The 27334-nt window shown below is 41.0% G+C and overlaps 1 protein-coding gene across 3 annotated transcripts in view; it reads right to left on the bottom strand.

Annotated features, from left to right (window-relative positions):
• Window positions 1–27334, bottom strand: part of BABAM2 (BRISC and BRCA1 A complex member 2) — a 449694-nt gene that overhangs the window by 184926 nt on the left and 237434 nt on the right. For all 3 annotated transcript variants that reach the window (XM_040993000.1, XM_040992999.1, XM_040993001.1), the window contains one exon: window positions 3568–3677. In XM_040993000.1, the coding sequence (XP_040848934.1) occupies window positions 3568–3677 (110 nt within the window). The remainder of the gene's footprint in view (window positions 1–3567; window positions 3678–27334) is intronic.

Genomic DNA, 27334 nt, shown 5'->3' with positions numbered 1-27334 from the left:
GCTGTTGGCATCCTGAGGCTCTGCCTGTGTAAGGCACTCCATTGGGCTTACAACTTCCTAGAAAGAGTCACAGAGAAGCCAAGAGGAGAGCAAGCCTGAGTCAGGGCAAGGGCCTGGCATCAGCTTTGGGCGGGTCCGCATCGCATGTTTTTCCCATGACTCCTGAAAGAACTCTCCAGCTCTGGGTCTATAATCAATGCTGGGAAAGCTAAGAGTTGACACAACAATATGACACACAGGTAACAAATGAGAACTCAACATAAAAACAGTACCAATTCCTAGTCATTCACTCGTCAACTATAACCATACAAAGGCAGGACCTCTGCTCTCTGTTTCAAACTCTGCAAGAATTAACCAAAGGCATTAGCGTAGCCCTCCCTTTCTATAGGGACACAACCAAGATTCCCAGCAGATGCCTGAAACCTAGGATAGTGCCAAACCATTTTTATTCTATGTTTTCGCCTATAATAAATACCTACAATAAAGTTTAATTTCTATGTTAGGCACAGTAAGAAGTTAACAACAATGATAAAGTACAACTATTATGACTTCTGTAGTTTGAAGAGTAACAACAAAGCCAGCAGAAATTTCATCCTCCTCCTCTATAATTCCATGGAAAAAAGATTCATTCTTATATCAATCTTAGTGTTCAGTTTCTTGTTTTATGTTAATAATTTTTGCCTAACTTAAAAAGAGCACTTTTCAGCTCCTCTTTATCATAGCTGATTCACCAACACCACTACTTTCCTACTTGCGAGCCATTATCAACAAAAATAAGAGTTACTTTGACACAGCATCATTATGCTGTGACAGCTGATCTAATATCTGAGTGACAACTAAGTGACTAACCAGCAGGCCGCACATACAGTGTGGTGACGCTAGACAAAGGGATGATTCACATCCAAACTGGCACACTCGGGGAACCAAGAAAACCACCATGCTATCTGCAACAGAATATAATTTAGAGTTTATAAATTTTGTTTATTTCCAGAATTTTTCATTTAATATTTTCAGACTATAGTTGAACAAAGATTAATAAAACCCTGCAAAACCATGAGGGAGGGGAGGGGCATTGTAATAACTTTAGCAAATATATAAGTCCTTACAAAGTCATGTCCCAAGTGTATTTCTTTGCATTCTAATCTTTCTCTAAAGCCTACTTTTTTTTACCTTTGAAAACTGTTAAGAATACAACAACTTTTGAAAATCTACTTTGGGATTTTATATGTATGTAGTTTATATGTATATAGTAAAATGAATTTGAATCAACTAAGAAAAATATCACTGTAGCATTTTCCAATATTTTTGTGAGAACTGTTTATCAAACTAGAAGACTGCTATGGGACAATTATTTACTATGTACTGCATTTGTGCAATGCAAAAGAGAGGAATGAAAAGATTTGTTCTTTACTTATTAGAAGTCCCTTACTCATTAGTAGTTTGTAAAGATTCAAACAAAACAATAATGCATCACCAACCAAAGTTATAATGGATAGCTTACAAAATAAATATAATAAATTCAGTGCTAAAAAGAGCTCATGAAAAGCCAGACTAATTGTGTACAAGAAAATGGTTAGTAGGGATGAAAATTGAATAAGGTTGTAGAAAATGTACAATATTTCAATAGAAAGAGGGGCTAGAGAAAGGCCTTGTACATGGAAGGAAGTTTTAGTAAAAATATAGAAAACATGACAACAGGCGTGAACTGAGCAAACTGTTCAAGTGTAGCTAAAGGACAGGCAATGAGAAGGAAATAACAGAAAACAGACTGGAAGGAATTGCTGTGACCAGTTCTTAACATAAAGAGAGGAGGAAATATGGAAAGCTAAATTTAGGAAATAAGAAAAATGACTTTAAATTATGCTCTTCTCAAATAATTCTGCACATCATAGTTTCAAATTTTTATTTGTACATGTTTTTAAAGAATATTTTATTTACCAACTTATTTGTAAATTCAGACAATAACCTCAAACATTTTTTTCTAAGCTAGCAATTTTTTGCCCACAGCTTAACTAATATATTCCTGCTATCCCTATCTTGAGATTGTTTCATTAAATCTCTTCCCGTTAGTAAAAACCTTCTTAACTCATTAAGTACATAATGGATAGCTACTCTCAAACTAGCTATTTACTCACTTACTTAGCCATCCTCTCTCCCTTTCTGCCCCAACTTGTCCCTGCTAACCACTGGCTCACCCATTCTTCTCCTATGAACCACATTAATAACAACATTAATAGGCAATACTCATGGAGTTTTTGATTGAGTGCCAGACACTGCAATTCGTTCTTCATCAATAGTATGCAATATATTCCTCAAAACAACAATGTGAAATGCATATTCTTGATCTCTATTTTATGAGGAAACAAGTTCAGAGATGTCAAATACCTCATCAGCTGGAAAGTGGCAGAAACCAAGGGGAGACTGGGTCAGCTAGAGTCTGCCACACTGCCTCTCAGCACTCCATTTCTTGTCGCCAGCACCTTTGGACCTTTACTAGTATGAGTCAGGATTTCCAGGTCAAAAAATTAAAACATCCACTGAGCATCTGCTACCCCGCTGTATAATCCTGTCCTAGGTGCTGCTAAAGATAAATAAATAAATGAGAGAATGCCTATAGATGGCTGATGCCCATAATCTCCCATATTTCAGTACAAATAGTTGTATTATATTGGTTTATAAGATTATGTGTCCATGATTCATAAACTAGAACAACCAAAGCCAGAGGGGATGAAAATGGATGGTGACCACATCTCAGAGACAGACATTAGCCAGCCTCAACTAAATGACTTATAGAGAATTTTAATAACACATTTCAATAAGAGTCTGTAAAAACTTGTGCTGCCAATGAAAAATTTGTCCTGTCAGAAATTCCCAACCAAATCTGTTTATAATCCATTTTCAATGAATTTCAGCTTCCTTTGAAGTAGAATAAGCTACTAAAGCACTTAGCCAACAATAAGCACATTGTGAAGCCAGTCATCACAAAATTCATTACTGATGAGAAAAGTCACTAGGTTAGAACACAAGTGTATTATTAAACTCCCTCTACCACAGAACTGGATGCTGTATAAAATCATATGCATCTATTTAAACACAGAAAGCTAATTCAAACACCCATCTTTTAAAGCTATCTACTTTTAATACTACCTGTACTATCCTCTTAATACAATTCTGCTTGATATTTTAAAGAGAGTAGTTTTCAAAAGTAACTCTAAGAATTACAAATACATAGGAAATTTAACCAGATGTTGCTCAGCAATTTTGTTCATGCTATGATCACTTGTACCCTAGGAAACATCTAAAAGATATCACTATTTTGGATTTACTGTTTACTCTTTACAAGGAGGCAAACTGCATAGCAAGGACTCAAAAGAATACAGTGGCAAATCCAAACTGCCTTACTCTGCAGCCTGAACTTCTAATACAAGAATTTTTTTGTTGTTGTTAAGGAAACAGACATTAATATGAAGAAAGAATGTCAAGAGTCACAAATGGCAAAAGAAAGAATACAATGGTTGAGCAACTAGAAGCACCACAGTACACAACATTAGCGACACTGATACTTACTGTTCAATTCGGGGTGACAAGTACAGCTTGGGGTATACTTGGGTGGCTTCAGCATCCTCAAAGCTGACAGAAAGGAGGGCCACATCTTCGCCAGGATCTTCATTTACATCCTTAAAAAGGAACAGAAAACAAAAACGATCAGTACTTGTTCTTCTCACCTCCTGTAAGTGACAAGCTCATGTCCCCCAGCATGGCGGTCATATTTGAAGGTTCTCCTTGCTCCAGCTGAATGATCCAGCATGTCCTCTGCCACTCAGCATGTTATTCCACTCAGAAAAAAATGGTTTCGAAACCTTCTGGCCAAAGTTTATCACGCCCAGGCAAAAGACCACCACCTACCCCACTTGTTTCCACATTCAAGGGTGGTTGGAATGAGTAGTAAGGTTTTAATTCTTAGAAAAGAATTAGAAAACAAACAAACAAAAAATCCCCAAACATCAAATTGCAGTTAACATTGCTTTGAATATGATTTATATCTTAAAACACCAAAAAATGTTATACTACCGAGTAATTCTATTATACCTTGACATTACGTTGTTACTTAAGTTGTTACTTAAATAGCAAAAAATTGATAGGAAACAGATCACTATGAAACAGTCCCCACACAAAGGACAGGGGAGGTAGGTACATATCTGCCTTACAAAATGATTATGGATGATTCTCATTTGAACCATAAGAACATTCATACATGTCTTGGAATTCTAATTGTAAGATTAAAAAACATTGTCGATCCAAGTGCAAACTAATAAACATTATGAGGTTAACCAAATAAACCACAATAAACTAAACTGATGACAATAAAGCTAACCTTACTGTGATTTATAGTTAATAATCAAGAAGGGTGGACATTTAGCCTCATAATTAAAATGCTGGTTACAATGCCTGTGTCCCAAGTACCTAGCTTTGATAACAGACTGCAGCTCCTGGCTCAAGCTTTTTCCTGGGAAGAGGCAATGGTCATGGCTCCAGTAACTGGGCTCACGCCACTCATGTGAAAGGCCTGAATTGGATTTCTGGCTCCTGTCTTCAGGCTAGCCCAGTTCCAGTCACTGTAGGGATTCAGAGAATGAACCAGGAGATAGGAATATACATACTCTCACTCCTTTCTCCTCTTCTCTCTCTCTCTCTCACATACATAAACAAATCAACAGATTTCTTTAAGCTCAGGAATAGCAACGATTTAATATGATAGCCAAATTCAGTTAGCACTAATGACACATTGATGAAGTATCCTAAATCAAGATTGTGGAACTTAGAACTGCATAAACATACTTTACCATTATTGCCAAGCTTCAAGTGTCTGCCAGACATCTGAAGAAAATACTTAACTAGCATAGATCTAGTAGCATATTGATCTTAATTTGTAAGGATCAAATTTAGTAAGGATTAATAACTTATTTTTGGTTGGTAGTAGTTTCAAGTAAAATATGAAATTTGAAAACAGTTAATAGACTTGCACATCATTCACAAGGACTGGTAAGGCCTGACCTATACTTCTGGATCAGTTTCTACATCTTCAAGTGTGCTCACTAGGCTTCCAACATGGACTTCAGAATTCACCAACCTCTGAGCACTGGGAAGTTCAGTTAAGAAGTCCTTTATCTTGACTCAACCTACTCCCTCTCCTTCTTTTCTTGCACCCCAGGAAGCTGGCCACCATGCTTACCTTGCTTAGCTCTAACAACCTCAGTCTCCTTGCTCTGTAAGATGTGGTGGTATGACATTCACAGTCACACTAGTCTTTCATCCTAAACAGCCAAAATGCTAAAAGGAAAGACAAGAATATTGCTGGACTCTGCTTAGTCTCTGGGATCTGGCTCATCTCTCTCCTCTCCGAGTTCTCTATGCTTTCTCTCCGTCACCTTCCCTCCTATACGTCCCTCCAGCTCCATACAAACAGCCTACTCACAGTGCTCCTTCTTCAAGACTGCTCCTACTCAGATATCCTAGAAAACATGGCAGACCCATCTTTGTCCTTTTCTTACATGATGTCTAAATGTGATGAAGACAATCTCCCATCTCTAGAAACTCCTTTTCCTTGATTCTAAGAAACCACATTTACCAGATATCCTCTTTCTTTGGCCATTTCCCCTTCCTTTCACTTTGACTCTTCAATATTGATTTTTTAATTGTTCTGTTTTACATTACAAAATTCGGGCTTGTTTAAACAGGCCAAACTACATAATGTGTATGTGTGTACATAAGTTTATAAAGAGGAAATTCTCCCACCTCCACTTTACCTTCCGCTTTTTGAGGTAACCAAGGTTGGTGGTGTATGTAAATTCAAACAGCTCTGGCCATGCTTACAAACACACAAGCATGCAGGGATACAAGCTTGCATCTAAATAGGTACTTTAACTTACTGTTTTATTTTGCCTAATGGGATCATATCATACATATCACTCCACAAAATGCTTTATAAAGAGTCACATAATATTCCATGGCATGAATTTATTTTGACTAAATCATTTCCCTAGCAACAAATATTGTAGTAGTTTGCAATTCTTATCTACTTCACAGTGCTGCAATAAATATTTTTATGTGAATGTGTATATATGTCCTTTAGTAGTGGGAGGTCTATTTCTGTTTTTATTTTATTTTTGATGATATTTACACAGTTGATTAGGGTGGGAAGGGCCAAGGACCAGGGAAAAGCAGATGAGACAATTGTTTCCAAATCTTCTTCCTATATCTGGGGTGTGGAGGAAGTCAAGAGGAGAAGCCACACCTAGCCTCCCAACCATCTCAGTACCCAATAATGGAGAATGGCCACCCAATGTCATCCCAGGGTCCCTGATGTAGAGCATGCTCCAAAGGTTCTGCATGAGTAGTTTCAATAGTTCTGAAATACTGTTAGTCTCACTGATCCAAGGATGAGTAAATCCTTCCAAGGTCCAATGCCAGACATAGTTCACCTTAGAGTCTCCATTCGCCCAGATATTTGCTGTCAGTGCTGGGATAGTTGACCAATTTGTTCTGCCCTCCCTCCTCTGCTATGGTACCAGATGTCCTCTGTAGGCTCCAATGGACTGCCAAATCTTCCATGTGCATCTAGGTATGCTGTCCACTGCACCATATTCAGTAACTGGAGAGGCCCCTTTCAGACACAGGCACTCCACAGTGTCAGACCACAGGTGCTGCCACTCTTCCCATGGTTTGAGTCCTGAATCCAGTGGTTCAATTGGGGGGTTGCCCAAAGAAATCCCGTTTGAAGTGACCCCAGTCCTGAATTGAATGTGCTTGCCAGTAGAGTCTGGCTTTTTCTGTCTCTGACATCAACCGATGCATACACTGACAGGTGCAATTGCTGGGTCAGTTCTGCTCCAGTGCCATCTCTTACATAAACCAATGGATGCTGCACCCCAGCCCAATCCTACCCACCACACAGTTGGCCCTCACATACACCAGCGGGAGCTGCAGCCTAGTCATAGTGACCCTCAATAACTCCCTATTGGCCTGCCCCCAGCCCTGGTTCCTGTGCTTACCAGTATGTGTAGCATACTTGTCTAGTTTGTCCCATTAGCTTTCATACACACCAATGGGTATTGAAGCCTAGCTCATCCTAAACAACCCCACTATTCAGCCCATACTCATGCTGGCTGTGTCTATGCAGGCCCATACCCAGCCCTGGTTCTTATGCTCACCAGTGGGAGTTGCAACCCATCAGAGAGGTCCCCAGTTTCCCTACTGGACCCACTCCCTATTCTGGATCTTGCACTCTCTAGGTGATTCTACAGTCTAACTTGATGGGATTTGCCCTCAGCCCCAGCATTGCCCGCTGATGCTGGGCAATGCCCAAGCAGCCTGCTCTTATTCTGGCCTACACTCGTACCAGTGAGTACAGTCAGTTAATCCTGTCTGGTTCTCCCCTTAACCCTGTTAACATGCAGGCCAACAAGTATTGTAGCCCTGCCCATCCTGGTCTGTACCTGATCCAAGTTCTCACACTTCCCAGTGGGAGCAGTGGCCCAGTAGGGGACCCCCTGAAACATCTCTATCATAGTTGCATACCCCGCACCCAGGTCTCACATGTGTGCTGGTGGGTGCTGTGGTCCAGTCTGGCATGGTCTGCCTCACCTTGATATTTGGTGGTGGATGCTGTAGCCTGGCCCTGCCCAGTCTGCTCCCAGTTCCAGCTCATGGCAGAGGGTGCTACAGCCTAGCATAGCCCAGCCAGCCTCCAGACTTGGCCATGCACTCACCTGCAGGGAGAGCAACTTGCTTCCCCAAGTTTCTTGTTGTCAGGTCTCCTTCCAGTGGCAGATTTTGTGCACAACTGTGGGTCCTTGGACCAGAGTGATTTAGTCTAACTCCTGTCCTGGCAGGAATAGTGGCTTTGCCCAACCGGCCCACACCCATTCTGGTTCTTACTGTTGGGTGCTACAGCCAAGCCACACCTGGTCCACGCAGACATAGCTCTCACATGGTTCAGTAGGTACTGAGACCTAGCTAAGCCTGTCCCACAACCTAACTGACTCCCATGAGCACCAGTAGGTGCTGGAGTGTAGCCCAGTCTGGTCCACCCCAGACTCAGTCCACACCCATGCCAAGGGACACTGCGGTCATGTCCAGCCTAGACTGTTGCACCCATTCTAACTCTTGAGCTCAACAACAGGAACCACAACTCAGCCAGGGTATCCCCTTACCTCCCCAGTCAGGTTGTTCTCAGCCATAGATGTTGTACATGCCAATGGTTGCTCTGATCCTGCTCAGCACAACCTATCCCACATCTTGGCCTTTGCTACTCGATGCTAACCTGACCTGTGCCCACCCACTCTTAGTCCCAATTCTTGCTGGTGAGTGCTACAGCCTAGCCCTGACCAGTTTGCTCCCATCCCTGGCTTTCATGCAAACCTGTGAAGTGTGTCAGCCTAGCTCAGCATAACCTGTACTCCAGCCTAGCTTCTGCATATGCCAGCGAACTAAGGTTGGCCCAGCCCTGTCTGGTCCACCCCTCCAGAACCAACCCCCATACTTGCCGATGGGCTAAGCTAACTTGAATGGGCTGACCAACTCCCATGTCTGAATCACATGCTCACCAGTGGGAGCTACGGCCCACAAGGGAAGTTTCCAAAGATCCCCCACCAGGTCCCATTCCAAAACCCAGATCTTGCATGTCCTGGCAGGTGTTTTGCCCTTACCCTGCATAGTCTGCTCCCTCTTGTTGCAGCCTCTATATGAGCTGGTAGATGTTGTGGCCCTGCCTGCCCACGTCCTATTCTTGGGTGTGCCTATGGGTGCTACAGCCTGGACCAGCTCGGCCTATTCCCAGCCTCAATATTCATGAGTATCGGACTGTACCATGGTCATACCTAGCTCAGCCTGTCACTACCTCTAGCTCTTGAGCGCAGCAGTAATTGCAGTTGCACAGGGTTGGGCCCACACATTCCCCACAGAATCTGCTCCAAGACCCAGTTCTCTCGCATGCTGGCTGGTGTCATGGCCCAGCCTAACTTGACTCATCCCATGTTCCAACACTTACTGGTTGGTACTATAATCTAGTCCTGCCAGCTAGGTCACAGCCCTAGCTTTTGTTTGTACTGGTATGTGGTGGTTGGCAGTGGTAATGCTAATTAGCCCAACTCATATCTCCCATTTGCGCGGATACATCAGTGACACAGAAAGGTCCTCCAGCTTCCTCCCTCCAAACTCTCAGCCCCCTTGCTTACCGGCAAGTACAGTGGCCTTGTCGGTAGAAATCCCGCAGAAGTCATTCTTTACCTATAACATTCTCCCTCAGTAGTCCTCCCTCCTTCACATCCCCGTACCCCCTTCCCTGAGCAATCCATGTGTCTGGGAACAAATGGATTCCCCAGTCAGGTCATCCCAAGCCCAGTCTTCTGGTTGGGTGGTGTGTTGGCCTGAAGCTCTGCCCACCCATAGGAACCCAAGATCATAAACGGGTTCCCAGGCCCTGTCCTTCAGCATGCATACACATCTTGGACCTCACCTCACCAATCACCTGGGACACAAGTGTGTGCAGGAGAAGCCAAGTATGGCCCATGGGCACACTACCCTAGCTGGGGCCTTTCTCTCCACTCCTTTCTCACTGGCCTTTGGAATCAAAACATGTGCACAATCTCAGGCGTGCTCTGACAGCCCCAGCAAGAGTCCTCAGACCCAACAGCTCACGGAAGAAAGTGAAGCCACTGGTGGCTCTGGCTCCACAAAGAACCTTTTCTGTTTGTTTGTTTGTTTGTTTAAAAGCTTTATTTTTCTATTTTGAAAGTCAGAGTTAAAGAGAGGGACAGAGAGAACTGATACACTTTGATGGCCACCAATAGCGAGCAATGGACCAGGAGAAGCCAGGAGTTCTACTTAGGTCTCCCATGTAGGTGGCCATCTTCCTCTGCTTTTCCCAGTTTATTAGCAGACAATCAATGTAGGATGCCAGCATTGCAGGTGGCAACTTTAGCCTGCTACACCACAATGCTAGCCCCGGGACTCCTACTTCCTTTATGCCTGTTTTGTTTTTATGGGTTTTTTTGGTATTTGCATGCACATATGCCTTTCTTCTTGTTTTCTTTTATTTCTTAATAAAATAAAAAAAGAAAGAAAAAACTAAAACTGAGCTTGCTGGGCTAAGGTGATTAGCATTTTACATTTTGATAGAATTTAACAGATTGTTTTGCTGACATCTGTGAAGTTAGTCACATTTGGTCACATGCATTCTTATCAGTAGGAGCTGCTGCTTTCTCACCCAGAGTAACTGGTTAATATTGGTTGTTATCACTCTTTTTTTCAATGAGGTTGACAATCTGGTAGCTAGAAACTGTGACCCATATTGACTAGACAAGTTTTCCCTTGATTATTGGTCATTAATCATTTCTTTTTAAATTTCCTGATCCAACCCATTACCCACTTTGCTCTAAGGTTCTTGGTTCTTGCTGGCTTTATTAGATTTGTTAACCCTTTACTATTACCTGTGTTATAAATTTTGTCGTGTATTCCAGCCTTTGACTTTCTACTACAGATACTCTTTTGTAGAAAACTTAAATGTTCAGTTAAATCCAGTCAATAATTCTGAGTTTATATAACTGTTTCTCTAGTTTTTCACCTAACCTCATTATACATTTTATTTTTTCACACAAAATAGTTCTGGAATACATTTTTAGGTTACATGACATAAGAAATACAGTTTGGGTTTTCTGTTTATGCCACACTGGAGTATAGAGTAGTGTGTGCCTGGATGGATAAAAGGACCTGGCATACTGAAACTATTCAATGTTAACTAAGAGCAGTGACAAGTGCATATTTTTTCTTTAATTTTATTTTTATTGGAAAGGCAGATATACTGAGAGGAGGAGAGACACAGAGGAAGATCTTCCATCCGATGATTCACTCCACAAGGGACTGCAACAGCCAGAGCTGTGCCAATCTGAAGCCAGGAGCCTAGAGCCTCTTCCAGGTCTCCCTCGTGGCTGCTGTGGTCCAGGCCACAAGCAGGGAGCTGGATGGGAAGCAGAGCCTTCGGGTTTTGAATCGGCACTCATATGGGATCCTGGCACGTTCAAGGCAAGGACTTTATCCACTAAGCTACTGCACTGGGCCTGATAAATCCATGTTTCTTTTTCTTTGTTGGGGTATGGAGATTGAAAGCTTTGTTTTACTTTTTTTTCCAAAGAAACATCAATTCTGAACCTTTTTTTTGCCTAAATCCAGTGATTTTTTTCAGGAACCCATTATATAAAAGTTGCAGCCATCAATCATATCTCATCAATGATATCTGGAAACTTCAGTGCTAAATCTTTGCTTCAGCACACAATAATACATGAAGTTCTTTTTTTAAAAAAAGTAAAAGATTTATTTATTTTTTATTGGAAAGTCAGATATACAGAGAGAATACACAGAGAGAGGAAGATCTTTCATCTGCTGATTCACTCCACAAGTGACTACAACAGCCAGAGCTGAGCCAATTGAAGCCAGGAGCCCAGAGCTTCTTCCAGGTCTCTCATGTGGGTGCAGGGTCGTAAAGCTTTGGGCCATCTTTGACTGCTTTCCTAGGCAATAAACAGGGAGCTGGATGGGATATGCAGCCATTGGGGCAAGAACTGGCACCCATTTGGGATCCCTCCTTATGCAAGGTGAAGACTTTAGCCACTAGACTACCACACAGGCCCAATACATTAAGTTCTTTAGAAATACAGTAATCTTTTTTTAAAGGATCTATTTATTTTTATTGCAAAGTCAGATATACAGAGAGGAGGAGAGACAGAGAGGATTAGAACCAGTGCCGATATGGAATCCCAGGGCGTTCAAGGCAAGGACTTTAACCGCTAGGCCACAGTGCCGGGCCCAGAAATACAGCAATCTTAAGACAAGAGAACACTTGGGAACCTGACTTAACCTACCATTTGCTGATTTAGAAATGATATTCAGCTTTGCAATTTTATTTTTGCAAAATGAAGGAAAATTTTGGGCCCAGCACGAAGGCTCAGTGGCTAAAATCCTCGCCTTATATGTGCCAAGATCCCATATGGGTGCTGGTTCCTTCGCAGCTGCTCCACTTCCCATCCAGCTCCCTGCTTGTGGTCTGGGAAAGCAGTAGAACATGGTCCAAAGCCTTGGGACCCTGCACCCATTTGGGAGACCTGGAGGAAGCTCTTGCCTCCTGGTTTCAGATCAACTTGGTCAGTCGTAGCCACTTGAGTGAACCAGTGAACAGCAAGTCTGTTCATAGAACTCCGTCTCTCTGTAAATCTGCTTTCCCAATAAAAATAAATAAATCTTTTAAAAATGATAGAAATTTTTTTTCTTTTTTTATTGTTATTAACATTGTATTATGTGATACACATTTATAGGCACTGGGGATTTCCCCCCCCCCATAGTGGATTCCTCCACCTTGCTGCATAACCACAGTTCAAGTTCAGTTGAGATTCCTTCATTGCAAGCATATACCTAGCATAAAGTCCAGCGTCTTATTGTCCAGATAAGTTCAGTGGCCTCTTGGGGAGACCTTCTCTGGTCTGAAGGTAGAGCTAACAGAGTAAAGTTCTGGTCAGTTAAAAGCCCCAACAAAACCTCATCATCAATATACAACATTATGGAATTAATTGACATAGTATTGAGTAAACAATATGTTAAAAATAATGCAAGTTCAATTCTTCAAAACATCTGGGTTGAGACAGTATCAATGACACGTTCAAAAAAATAACAACCAACCAAACAAAAATTACAGGTTAAATCAAGGCAAACATGCAGTATCTAGCCTTTTGGGATTCACTCATTTCCCTTAGCATTATAGTTTCCAGTTGGGCCCATTTAGCCACAAAGAACTGCATAAAAATGATAGAAAATTAAAAAACACTCATGGTTCTCAACAAACATAAACTAGTTATATATACTATAGAACCCATAAAACATCTGAAACTAAAGTTACATAACCATGTACATAAATACAGAGACAAATTCATTTTATAATCTCACTGTAGAAGTAGTTTCTTGACAGACTGATTACCTTAACAAGGACAAAATAACATTGTCTTTCACATACTTGCCCAACCACTGAGTCTCCTTGTAAAAGGTCAAATGGAGGTTATGAACACAAACCACAAAGATTTGCCAAAAAATACACTGCAAATAGTTACAGGCCAATGAAATGCTTTCTAATTAGTAACTTTACCCCATATACTCATGACTAATTTTTCTTTTCCTATTTTTTAACTTTTCATTTCACTTCTTCTCTAGGAAAGAGTAGAAATGATTAAGGCCAATCCTCCAAATCAATGGAATGACTCTAATTAATATAAGTCCCATTTATCATCTGACATCCTGCAAACAGTACATAAAACATTAGTTTATATTCAGATTCATATTCAAACCTAGTTATTTCCAGAAGTTTGCTTTAGGAACAACTGTTAATCTTTTATTCTTAGAGTAACACATGAGTTTTCAACAACACACGAATTGTTATTTGATTCTTAATGGACACCTGAGTTTAATTTCAAGTGCTTAAATAAATCCAAAAAGTTCCAAAAATATAAATCCGTGCAGTGTTCTCCCGTTTCTGTAGCTCTAACAGGCTAGTACATGTGTTCCCTCCCATCTGGGAAATTAGAAAAGAAGCTCTTGTACCATGGTTCTTAGAAGCTAACATTACAGATGATTATTGTAACCACTAATGGCAGCATTTGGAAAACAGGGGATCGTTATAGCATAGTAGGGGACTTTTTAAACAGTACAACTATACATTTTCAGGGCTTTCTATCTGCTCTATTTGAAGTAGCAGCAAGCTAAAATAGGGGGGAAGATGCCAAATTTGCTAAAACTCCAGAAGAATACTGCCTTTTGCTCTTATAAAAGTGGGTCAGGCACTGACATACATATTGTGAGGCAACAGCGGCCCGATGTTTTACTGAGAGTTAACAGTGGATCTGGCCTGGCACTTGACAAAATGGGAAGGGGGTATCCCAGTTCCACTACAAGTGATTCTCTTACAGGTGGGGAGATTCTTCTGCTAATTTTTGCACGCACAGTATCTGGAACATGACAGATTCATAGCATATTGGCAGGAAAAAAGAAGAAAAACCCTGAATTAATGCAGGAATGACTAAAAGAATGAGTAAATAAGTAAGATATTTTACAGTTTAAAATTTAGAAATATCTGGGTTTCAGGATTCATGGTATAAAACTGATACAATTAAATAGAAATTTAAATATCTATTTCTTTAGTTTTTAAGTCCATTATTGAATATTCCATTAAGGAAACCTCAAATCTGATCCATGTAGCCAGTGCTGCAGCACAGCAAGCCAAGGCCTCCACTTCAGGTGCTGACAGCCCGTATCAGAGTGCCAGCTTAACTTCTGCTGCTCCATCTCCAAACCAACTCCCTGCTAATGTGCCTAGGAAAGCAGCAGAAGACAGCCCAGCTGGTAAGGTCCCTGTGACCTAATGAGAGGCCCAGTTGCAGCCTTTGCAGCCCATTTGGGGTACAGAGAGGATCCATCTCTCTCTCTGTCTTTCTCTCTTTTTCACTCTCTCTGCCTTTCAAATAATAAGGTTTGAAAAACAAAAACAGATCCATATATCACCCAAGAAAAGACACATCTGTGAATCAAGAACCATCATTTCTGGTTGTATCACTGATTCACTTATGTAACTATACTCAACTGAAGTTCTTTGCAAATATCAAAACGATATAGAAGAAAACAACTAGTCTTAAAAATAAAAGTAAGCACAAGTACGATTTATCATTTCTCTGTACTCTTTTGATATGCTAATTATTCCAAGAAAAGATAACAGCCATTAAACAAACTACTATATATTGAAGACATCAGTATCAGTATAGTCAGAAAGGCATGCACTACTAATTAACTAATTGCTGATAAATGTTAGTTAAACCATAAACATTATGAACTATAAGATCATGTAGGGAGACCGTAAAAAAAAGTGCATTTCTCAATTCAGAAAGATTTACAGCAAAGCTATAAATGTTACTAGCAAAGCCAATCTGTTGCCATAAATGATTGTAAGGCAGCTATTATGTAGAATATTAAAAGCCAAATGTCATTTCAAATTACATTTAAAATAGTATTGAGGAACCAGCATTGTGGTACACTAGGTTAAGCAGCTACTTGCATTACTATCCCATATCAGAGCACCAGTCTGAATCTGATCCTCGCTTGGATCCAGCTCCCTGCTAATGCATCTATTAAGGTAGCAGAAGAAGGTCCAAGTGTTTGAGTCCTTGCCACTCACGTGGGCAATCGGAATGGCGTTCCAGGATCCTTACTGGCCCAACCTCAGCTGTTGTAGACATTTGAGAAATGCATCAGAGGTTGGAAATTCTTTCATTCTCTGTGTTTACTGACACTCTGCCTTTCAAATGAATATTAAAAACCTTAGAAAAACAGCAGCAGCCTACATCTGGATCAAGTCCCAACCCTGCATTCAATCCAGCTTCCTGTTAATGCCCACCCAGGGAAGCAGGGGATAAGGCTCGGATACTTGGGTTGATACTTGGGTTCCTACTATCCTTGTGAAAAACTTTCAGGTTTTTACTTCAGCCAGGCCCAACCCTGGTGATTGCTGCTAGAGAATGAACCAACAGACTTGAATATTTGGGTCTGTCTCTGCCTTTTAAATACACAAAAAAAATAATAAATAAAAATAAAATGGTACTAAGCTTGACTTGGTATTAAATGACTCCCACAGTTATCCAAAACTAGGTTTGAGAAAGCACTTCATTTTGCGAAAACTATCAGTTTTTGACCAGCTGTATACAAACTTAAAACTTCCCATACAGAATCTCACTTTAAAATATACTGAGGTTATTTCCTACAGGTTCCAGTTCTCCAATAACACAGATCCATCACAATCAAATTACATAAATTTAGATATTTCAAATCAAGTTTTTTTCAAGGTGGCAGAGATTATGATATATTTACCAAAAAGTAAAAGATGTAGTATGCTACAAACATTATGAGGAAAACCTAAAGCAGGCAGAGCAGATAAGGAGGGACAATGAGACTTTTTAAAAGGGGTCAAAAATAAGTACATGGGGCCCGGCGCGGTGGTGCAAGTGGTTAAGGTCCTCGCCTTGCATGCCCGGGATCCCATATGGGCGCCGGTTCTATCCCGGCAGCCCTGCTTCCCTTCCAGCTCCCTGCCTGTGGCCCGGGAAAGCAGCAGAGGACAGCCCAAAGCTTTGGGGCCCTGAACCCGCGTGGGAGACCCGGAAGAGGCTCCTGGCTTCGGATTGGCATAGTATCGGCTGTTGCACTCACTTGGGGAGTGAATTGGACGGAAGATCTTCCTCTCTGTCTCTCCTCTCTGTATATCCGCCTTTCCAATAAAAAAATAATAATAAAAATAAATCTTTAAAAAAAATAAGCACATGAAAAACGAGCCATGGTCCTCCACCACTTAGGATAAATGTAGTTTTTTTTTTTTTTTAAAGGCCTGAGCCTGGAGCGGTAGCACCTTGAATGTGCTGGGAGGGGTCCCAAATGGGTGCCAGTTCTTGCACCAGCAACCCTATTTCCCATCCAGCTCTCTGCATGTGACCTGAAAAAGCAGTTAAAGATGGACCAAGGCTTTGGGACCCTACACCCACATGGAAGACCTGGAAGAAGCTCCTGGCTCCTGGCTTCAGATTGGCTCAGTTCTGGCTGTTGTAGTCACTTGGGGAGTGAAATCAGCAGACAAAAGATCTTTCTCTCTCTGTATTCTCTCTGTACATCCGACTTTCCAATAAAAGTAAGTAAATCTTTTTTAAAAAATCCTTTTGACTCACATGATGGACTATCAATATAAGTAGCCAAAATCAAAATTTGAATTTGGAGTCAACCGGAATTAACTGACAATGAATATAGTATGAATGGAATTGAAGCTAAGCAGAAGAAATGTTTGAGAACAAGGAAAATATTGTAGAGAAGACCTTGTTCTTACTACTAACTTTTATCTGTCCTATAATGACACTGATTCTTTCAGAAATTAGATCATTTCCTTTTCATGAAAGTGCTAGGAAATGTGCAAGAGTCAGGGAAAGCACCATACTCAGCAAAAACAATCCAAAAATAAAGGAGTCAAGTTGAGCCAAGTAGATGAGGAAGAGCATAAAGGTCTCCTGTGGCTGGCCCTTTAGCATTGGGTGTGACCCTAACTTTTCTATGCTGTAGGGTTCTGTAACACCGTAACACAGTCATGCTACAGTCTATCATATGTTGAATTCTTGTGTTATTCTGGTACCCCTTGTGAAGGCAACATTTACAAGACTTACTTCTGATTCAATTTATCCAAATGGAAAAGGGAGTATAAACATTTTCCAGGCCTAATGCTGACAAAACTGGATTACTCCCCATATATTTTAAAGATCTTGCCTAACACTTGGGCATGCCCCTTATCAGAAAGTTCTTACCTTTCCTTAGCTAATGAGGCTTTGATTTCTTTCATCCTGGTTCACAGTACATTCACTTGCCTGTTCCGGGTCCTTTTGGACTGTCACCTGATCTATGTCCTTCTTCAGTGACTACGACCGCATTGCCTCATGAGATCCCACTGTTGTTGGAACAGTATAGATCTGCTAATCCACATAGACTGCAACCTTCTGATGGCAGCGTACAGATCTATCTCCCCCTTCTTATTATGCCCTGCAATAACAACTAACATTTTTGCAGAGTACGGTTGCTTTGCTTTAGGCTTTATACGAATTATCTCATATCATCTTCATAACCTCATAAAGTTAAGAAGTACTATTGCTCTCACTTGGCAGATGAAGAAACTGATGCTCAAAGAGATTAAATCAGTAAGATAACTTTTGAACCCTTGCAGGTTGACTCAGAGTTTGGACTCTATATGATGCCACAATCCCCAACTAATGCAGGTTCCGAAGAAACTCAGCATAAACACTCAAAACACTTGGAGAAGCACATACCACAAAGAAGTCAGATATTTACTACACATTTCACTTGTTCTCCAATTAGTGTCTAAATCCTTTATGTTCCAAAAGACCATGAGCAAATAATTTTTTTATTCTCTTTTTACACAGAATACACCATCCTCCTGTACCAGATCGCACGATGGGTACTCAAACAAGACTGAAAAGTATACACTGCGTGTTAAAATTCACTTTCAGAAACTACTGAGCAAAAAATCTGAATGCTTGAAGAAATACTAAAAGGCTACAAGAGTTCACCATGCCAAATCATTTGACATCTCTACACAGACTCCCTCAGGGAAGGAGGAGGGTTTCTATGAGGACATTGATGAGGATTGCAGAGTTCCAAGGCCATAATATCAACCTTCCCTCAATAATGCACGGTTGGGCACATTCTATGATTAACTCACTATACTCAGTGAGAAGAAGTGCTGATTGTCAGGTCAAGAAAGGATAACAGCAGTGTTCTTGAAATAGCCACCTCTTCACAGGGTGAGCCCAGGACACCAGGACAGAGCTGTCGCCACCTGCCCATCTTCCAAAACTGATGTCCTGAGTTCATTATGATGAGATGTCAAGATGCAGTACAGGGTCAGGTTTTTTTTTAAAAAAGATTTGTATCTTGCTTATTTTCAAACAAAGACCATTTCACAGCTTTCATTTATTCAGGAATCTGCTTGTGAAGCTGTACTTAGCCTTATTATGTTGGTTATAGCTGCTGTTTATAAAACTAAATTGAAACACATGCTGTACAAACAAACTTTGGGAGAAAAAAATTCTGGCTCTTTTAAAATACTGATGATCAAGATTTTGTTGGTCAAATATTATCCCATCAGTTATTATACCTAACAGACACAACCCGGAGGAACGCCAACTTTCGCTGCATAATCACAGCACTACTCTGAAAGGTGTGGGAAATGGAACCTCTTCTCTGAGAGCCTCTCCCAGCGGGGAAGCCTGGGTGAGGGAGAGGCTCCAAGTGCAGTCGGGGTGCCCACTGCCAGCAAGCAAAGTTCCTTGCTCTACCAACCTCTCTACTCATTCAAGCAGTTTTGCTAAAAATGTATTAACATTTAATACATGGATTGGTTGGGACATATTCACTTGGTCATTAACAGACAGTCATATGTCACATGTGAGGGTATTTCAAAATTTTTGTGGGAAGTAGAATTAAGAGGTATTCTTGGCCAAAATTTTTGCAGAAAGAATCTGGGACATGGAGCTGCTTCTTCTGCCTTAGGAACTGTGTAGTAGTGCCAGCATAATGGCTCAATTGGCTATTTCCTTCCATGTGTGAGCATACCACATGGGTGCTAATGCATGTCCCACTGGCTCCACTTCCCATCCATCTCCTGGCTTTTGACCTGGGAAAGCAGTGAAGGATGCCCAAAGCCTTAGGATCCTAAACCCACGTGGGAGACCTGGAAAAAGCTCCTGGCTTTGATTCAACACAGTTTCAGCTGTTGGCGGCCACTTTGGGGAATGAACCAGCAGAAGAAAGATCTTTCTCTTTATCTCTCTTTTTTTTTTGTAGACCCGCCTTTCCAATAAAAAAAAAAAAAGTTTTTTAAAAACAACTGTTTTCTAATAAGTCTGATAAGCCTCTTGTGGACCTATTTAAAGCAGCAATTTTTGCAATTATTTAAAAAATTATATTAGATTACATCTCTAGACAGTTCTGAGTGCATACACATCAAGTGATACAAACTCTATGCATGCTTTTACCCAAGAACCCAATGAAATAAGTTAAGACAATAGGGAGTTTTAATTTACATACATATCAAACAGCTATGAACACCATTTGCTACATCCTTAAAAACGTATGCATAACTGAAAAAAAAAGTTATCTAAGGTTTTTACCAAAGTTATTTATTCTTTGTGAGGGACAGAAAGACACAGATTTGAAGTGGCAGCTGGATGTATTTGATGTTCCTTGCCTAACTTCCTCTCCTCTATCATGAAGTTCTTGTTTCTTGCAGACCTCACCTTCAGCCCATCCTCACACAGGTTGAAAAAGCTGCCTGTTCCTAATCTGTGGGAAGAGCTCGTCCGTTTTCCAAGCATGAAGACTACCTGTAGGCCAGCCAGTCTCTCCACAGAAGCAGAACCCATGCTTCCCAAGCATGCAGGACAGGCTGCAGGAGAGGAAAATAAAGCCAACCACAGAGAACACTGGGGAGGAAAGAGGCCAGCCTTGCCAGCATTCAGCCACTGAGCTCCCCTTAGCTCCATCCACTGTGGTTTGGCTACTCAGCCTTCTTCTGGCTTTAGAAAACACATAAGCTGCCCCATATGCCTAAGTTGGTTTGAAGTGGTTTTCCTTCTCTTATGACCAACATTCTCTCTTGTAAATTATTAAACTGCCGAATATAGATGATACCAGGGCAAATCAACATCTACAGAATCATGTGCTGCACAGGGCTTTTATCCCTGGGTTATTTGAGTAGCTTCCCAGACTATGAAACGCTGGACCCTAATCACAATCTAGAAGGGATCCTTAAGACAAAAAAAAAAAAGTGCTGTGCTGCAGGCTTCCAGACATACCAGAAGAAAGCTCTGCTAGAGCAATCTGCCTGCAGCACCCAGTGCTGGCTACAGCTGGGCCATGTTCAGGACTTGTTGCCACTCATTGTGGTAGAAATGAAACAGCACTCTAACCTATTCAAGGTTTGAGAACACACTGTACAATTGGCTGCTCCTCATCCACTGAGCAAAAAGATGTAAGAGTGTCAATACCAAAGGCAGGCAATCTATAGCAGCATTTTATTTGAATTCAGAAAAGGTTTTGCAAGTTTCTTATGCAACTTAAGCACTGTCCAAATATGGTAATCTTTTCACTATAGAAAAAAAGATATTTTCAAAGGGATGATTAATGTTTGTTTTTCCCTTATGATTTGACAAATATGGAAGCTATGGCCAAATAGGTGAGGAAACAGTCAAGGATCACATAAAAAGTCCAAGACAATGTCTCTCCCAGGACAGCCTCCAAAGCTTCACTCAGTTGCTGGGCACAACAAACTACTACTACCACAAACTACCACCAACAGACAGCACCAATCAGAAAAGAACAATACAACTGCCAGCAATGGCATTGCCATATTCATCGTATAACATTGTAATAAAACTATCATGACAGACATTCCCCCTCCCACCACGTACTTGATACCATGACACCTTTTAGACTTCCTAACAAGCCAGAAAAGGGACAGCCAGGAAGCTCCTGGTAAGGAGTTCTACCAAAATCACCACTCCTAAAGGATGTTCCATTTTCCTATTCCCATAAAATGATTTAAAAAGGACCACCTCAAACCTCATGACACTCAATTCACTCTTTAGCATGCCCTCGCTCCCTCCTGCATGTGCACTTTTCGCTTCACAGATCTTAGTCCTCCAAGGACCTTACAAGTGTTCCGGGTTTGAATTCCTTTTGGTATCACAGACAAGAGCCTACCTGTACCACCAAGACAACAACGGGAAGCAACAGACTTGCTCAGCTTTTGTAAAAGGGTGTGGAAGTGTCAGGCAAAGATGTTCAACAAATGCAGTGTCACTTCTATTCCTTCCAGACTCTTGGTCTGATATCCTTCATATTGCCACACTTTCCTGCTGGTGAGGACAGGACCTACTCTCTCCTTGCCAGGTTGTCTGGATTCTGGAGCTTAGTGAATTTTCTATGGCAATTCTGTAGGTAAGGACAGAAGGGAAAAGCACCCCCAAAGCTCATAAAACCTTTGCACCAGCCCACCTCCCCAGTAGGTCACTTAACTCATGCTATCCGGTATCCATAGCAACTAGGAAATTGATTCTTTCCCAGTTTTGTCACCATACTTTTATTAACACAAGCCATCCGGGCATGTGTTTTAAAACAAAACTGGAAGCAACTAGAGGTTCTCCCCTCTAAGGCATTAGTGATCTTTGGATTTTGCATATTGATCTCACTTGCAGAGCCCAAAGGGAATTGCTCCAAAAACAGAGATAGACTTGGGCCATATCCTTCTGGAACTAGCTACAGAAAAAGGTCCTGTGCTGAAAATGAGCTGTGGGACCCAGTGTGGTGGCCTTGTGGCTAAAGTCCTCGCCTTGCATGTGCCAGTATCTCATATGGATGCTGGGTTATGTCCCAGCTGCTCCACTTCCCTTCCACCTCCTTGCTTGTGGCCTAGGAAAGCAGTTGAAGATGGCCCAAAGCTTTGGGACCCTGCACCGACATGGGACACACAGAAGAAGCTCCTGACTTCAGATCAGATCAGATCAGCTCCAGCCACTGTGGCCACTTGGGGAATGAACCAGCAAATAGAAGATCTTTCTGTCTCTGCTTCTTTGTATATCTGCCTTTCCAATAAAAATAAATGAACCTTTAAAAACAGAAAATGAGTTGTGAGAAGCAGATAAGTACTGTACCTTTCTCCAGCCTCAAAAACCCTCCCTCATTGCTATGACTAGACTACAATTTGGTCCTGAATTCATGCAGGAGTTTAAATCATAATGTAATAAATTAACGGTACTAAAAGGATGGAAATTTAATCCAATTGTGGGGGTAAAGTGTGCAGTCTTTAAGGGGTATTTAAAATAAGGCAAGTAAGTACATAGGGTGCAGACCCCATGATTAACTCCTAGTGGCTTTATAAGGAGAGAGGGAAGTGGGAGAATCAGAGACAGACAGATAGGCAGGCAGTATCGACAGATACAAACACTATCTCTTGCCAAATGGCATTATGGCCACCTCAAGCTGCCAGCAAGGAGCTTACCACATAAGGCCCTTCATCCCTGTAGCTTCATGACCAGGAGCCCAGAAAAGGCCTCCCTTCTCTATACAGTTACCATGCCGTAAGCATTTCATTATAACGAAAAGCTGACTGCTGCACTTCTATACAGCAACCTGCCTTTAGAGCTCCTTCTAATTTTATTTTTTCACTACCCTGGTTAGTTTACCCTAACTGCAGCAGGTCCGCACACTGCTTTCTGTCAGCCAGTCAGCCCCTTGCCACTTAGTCTAACTGCCTTCTCCATTAGCCTTTCCAAACTAAATCAGTGGGTGTAAGTTTGGACATTTTCCTCCCCACTCTCCGATTCGGCATATGTCCTAGAATAAGAAGAAAATTCACGTTCATACATGCAACAGAATGGTAAAACCAAGAAGTACAGAACAGCAAGAAAAACTGTTTGCTATCTCATTCATTCTTTCGGAAAAAAAATTACAATAGCGCAACATTCTTAACCATTGGTTTGACTAAGATATAAAGCAAAGTCTGATAAAAGAAAAAACAGAATATTTGCATCAATACTGAGGCACACAGTCATCTATAATCATACTCTGATTTCTTCAAATTTGACTCTTAAATAATACTGATTATTTACCAACCACAGGCAATAGACTGTGATAAGCATAATATAGAAGAATCTAAAAAAATAATTTTAGGGCCTAGTGCAGTAGCCTAGTGGCTAAAGGTCTCACCTTGCATGGGTACCAGTTTGTATCCTGGCTGCCCCACTTCCCTTCCAGGTCTCTGCTGTGGCCTTGGAAAGCAGTATTGCTGTCATGCTCATGAGTCAAGTCTGAGGTCACCCCGGGTGAGATTTGTTAGGGGACTACCCAGCTAGTGATGAGAAGGGTAGTAATGTTTTCACATCAATAAGAATAAGCACATATAAACGGTAAAGAGAGCATCCGTAGCATATTCCAAAACCAGATAAAATAGAAGAAGAAACATAGTAAAACTGGAAAAAAAAATCCTGAAATACTCTTCTTACTACTCGCATCCATACCAGTTGTGCAGGAGTTGGAGGAAGCAGCTAGGCAGAGAAGGGTGCATTAATGAGACTGGTGTCAGCAGTGAAGCTATGTCATTGGTTTTCACAAGAATGAGGGATAAAGAAAGTCAGAAGATGTTAAAAGTAAAGAGGATCTCAGGATTCTGGTCTAGCTGTCTAGCAAGAAAGCACACCTTGAGAGTACATGTTTTCAGAGTGGTACATAGCTGATCATTTGGTGCAGAAACTAAAACATCACTTAGAATGCTTGCATCCCATATAGCATGCCTGTGTTGAAGACCTATCACCACTTCCCGTTCCAATTGCCTCTCAGTGTTCAACTAGAGAGTCAGTGGGTGATGGCTCAAGTAGTTGGGCCCCTGCCCCCCATGTGGGAGACATGAATTAGGTTCCTGGCTTCCAACCTCAGTCTGGCCAAGCCCAAGCTGTTGAGGGCATCTGGAGAATGAACTGGCAGATGGAAAGTAGCCTCTTGTCTCTGTCCCCACCTTTCAAATAAGAAAGATAACAAAATAATAAGGATAAGTATTTCTTTTTTTTTTTTAACAGAGGAAGAAAGAGAGAAGCCCAGGGAAATCCCCAAGGATACCCTCTAGGACCTTGACCCTCCCTTGACTGGAGTGTTTTTTTATAGTAATGGGTACTGGCAGGAAGATTTCACTAGGTTTCTAGCATATTATAAAGTAAAGTTTGTAACCACTGTTTCCAACATGCATGATTTTTCACAGAGAAACTGAGACAATGGACTTGATCTATTCAATATGAAGGGCTAATTTAGTCGCTCATAAGGCTAGAACCAAAACGCGGGACAGGGACAACTTATTCCCACAGTAATGCTTTGTGTTAGCTTCAGCATCCTGCCATATCCAAATTTGCTTTGAAAATTCTTTGTCATTTACTAAATGAGGCCTGTATGAATCAAAAAGGAAACACAAGATCCCAAAGAGGAAGAGAAGATCAAAAGTGTCTTTACATCAAGTTACAAAGACTAGAAATATTCATATGAGGAAAAATGCATTGTATTAATAGCTCCATAAATCAAAAACTATAAATGTTGGACTTAGTATAACTATTGAGTAGGTGGCTTTGTTAGAACTTTACTAAATATAGAAGTGCTACTGCTAGATTTAGAAGGACTACAAATTCAGTTAGACTTTATCATTGGTTTAGGTTAGTGAAGAATCTTTTTTTAATTTCTAAATTAATAGCAGATTTTAGATCGATTGACGAACATTTGCAGTTCTGTGTTTATGAAAAGAAATGGTGACATTTCACGATGCATAAATGATGAAAAAGTATGGAAGCATCTTAGCAAGTAGCAATTCTCCAAGGAAACTATTAACAGCTTAACATTTCTAATTCTTACTGGAATGTGGATTCAACTTACTGAAAAAAGTTGATACCAAATAGGAATGAAAAGTAAGATAAAAGACCAGATTAAAACCTTAGGCTGGATTTCTTAGGTCTAGCACTGAAACAGATGATGGTAAGTATACAAAAATACATGAGTAGCATTTTAAAGCAGGCTTCACAGACTATGTTAGCAAACATCACTACGCCAGAAAACAATCAAGAGCAAACAAAACTAAAAACTTCCCAAAGCCTCAATAAAACAACTGAGGTGCCTGTTTACCCCTAAATAAACCAAGCTAGCTCATCATCACCTATGTAACCTAGCACCCTAAGCAGTGAGTTCTTGTTCTTTTATTCTGTCTTCAACTGTTTTGACTCTCCTACTCTACTCAATGCAGCATTAAAGCTGGCTTCAAGATACAGTAATATAGGATTTGTTCTACCAACATGTATTAATGCCATACTACATGTTGTGCAACAAACAGTAGGTGTAGGGGTCTAATCCCTCAAAACTTGCATAGTTGTCCAGGAAAAACAACCATCATGGTTTGGAGGTGATTTGCTCCCTAAGAATCGTGCTTTGGTAGCAAAGGTAGGAAATGGAATGGAACTGTTCAGAGGTGGAGGAACCTTCTAGAGGTCCTTAGGATGCCATAGGAGCTGTCCTCATAGGACATTAAGATCACTCTCAGGGTACTCGAGCTTCCATAGGCGCAAGTGGTTTAAAGAGTGAACCCAACCCACGTCCCTCTCAGGATTACTGTTTTCAATGTCCACTCTTCCTCTTGCACACACTCCAGCCATGCACTAACTTTGAGAAGGCAAATGAATGAGGCCATCTGATTTGAATTTCCAGCCCCCAAAGTGTGAGCTAAAAAAACTTCTTTTTGTTATAAAGTAGGCTGATTCAGGTATGTCATTACAGTAACAAAAATGGATTAATGCAAAAAGTAAACTGTCTGTAATAAAAGTGGGTTATAAGATAGGTGCATCTGTGGCAGGACAAAGGAGGGTGCTAAAGAGAGACTAAGAGTCACTAGAGGGAATGATGCTGGTTGAAAGCAAAGCAAGTGAGAAGAGGGGATAAAAAGTATAAGGGAACGGAAAAAATAGAGAAAAGTTCAAAGGAAGATGCTTACGTATACTGTCAAACAGCATTCTGGGGAAATTGGATAAGTTTATGCGCCAGACCATCACCAACCTTCATGCAATTTGGCTAAGTATTTTATCTAAAGAAGAACCTAAAAAGGGATTGCAACATGGGCAATGCCACAGTAAGATCACTGGGCAGTATCCAAAAAGTTTTGCAAGACTTGACTGAAGGACCCGGCATGACGACTCAATTGCCTAACTCTCCCCTTGTAAGCACCAGGATCCCATATGGGTGCCAGTTCATGTCTCGGCTGTTTCACTTTCTATCCATCTCCTTGCTTGTGGACTGGGAAAGAAGAAGAGGATTTCCTTGCCTTGGGGCCCTACAGCCACGTGGGAGACTCAGAAAAAGCTTCTGACTCCTAGATTCAGATCAGCTCAGCTCTAGCCATTGTGGCCCTTGAGGAGTGAGCCAGCAGATGGAAGATCTTTCTGTCTCTCCTTCTCTCTGCATATCTGCCTTTCCAAAATTTTTTTTTAATCTTAAAAAAAAATTAGCCTAGGCTGCATATGCAAAGGGAAGGAGTTCTACAGGGCCCTGCACAGTGATAGGATACTACATAGAAAGGCATATGGGGCAGAATCTGAGCCCAAGCATAGGGAGAAGGGGCGCATACGAGACAGGAGGCAGCAGCAACAATGCAAAGACAGGTTAGCTACTGGAGACAGGTATGACACATATTTTATATGTAACTTACATGTTATAACAATTTGATTTTTATTGAAGGAAATTATGAACATACATAAAAAGAGAAATAGATTGTGCCCAGAATTTTGTACTGGAACTGAAAATATCCGAATAAACATGGTTATTCAACATATACAGATAGGTGCAGAATATTGAGCACCAAAATAATGACAATGACTGAGAACAGTCTATTGGATAAATAGGAAGCATTAAGCCTAATAAACTGAATAAGTTTAATGCAAAAATGAGACATTTGTGATGCTCCAAAGTACCTTTACAGAAACTGCTTACTAACGACAGAGTAGGAAAGAAAAAATAAAATCACAGGAAAGAATCTGACAGACGTCACCCAGAACAAGTCAATGTAAACATGAAGCAATACTAAGTCAAACAGGTCTGGTGCACGCTTGAGAAAGCAGGCAGT

The sequence above is a fragment of the Ochotona curzoniae genome, unplaced genomic scaffold (assembly GCF_017591425.1).
Source record: "Ochotona curzoniae isolate NIBS_2020 unplaced genomic scaffold, NIBS_Ocur_1.0 contig_883, whole genome shotgun sequence".
Taxonomy (NCBI): Eukaryota; Metazoa; Chordata; class Mammalia; order Lagomorpha; family Ochotonidae; genus Ochotona; species Ochotona curzoniae.
Note: the sequence above shows the minus strand (reverse complement) of the source record. Positions and strands in the feature narration are given on the sequence as shown.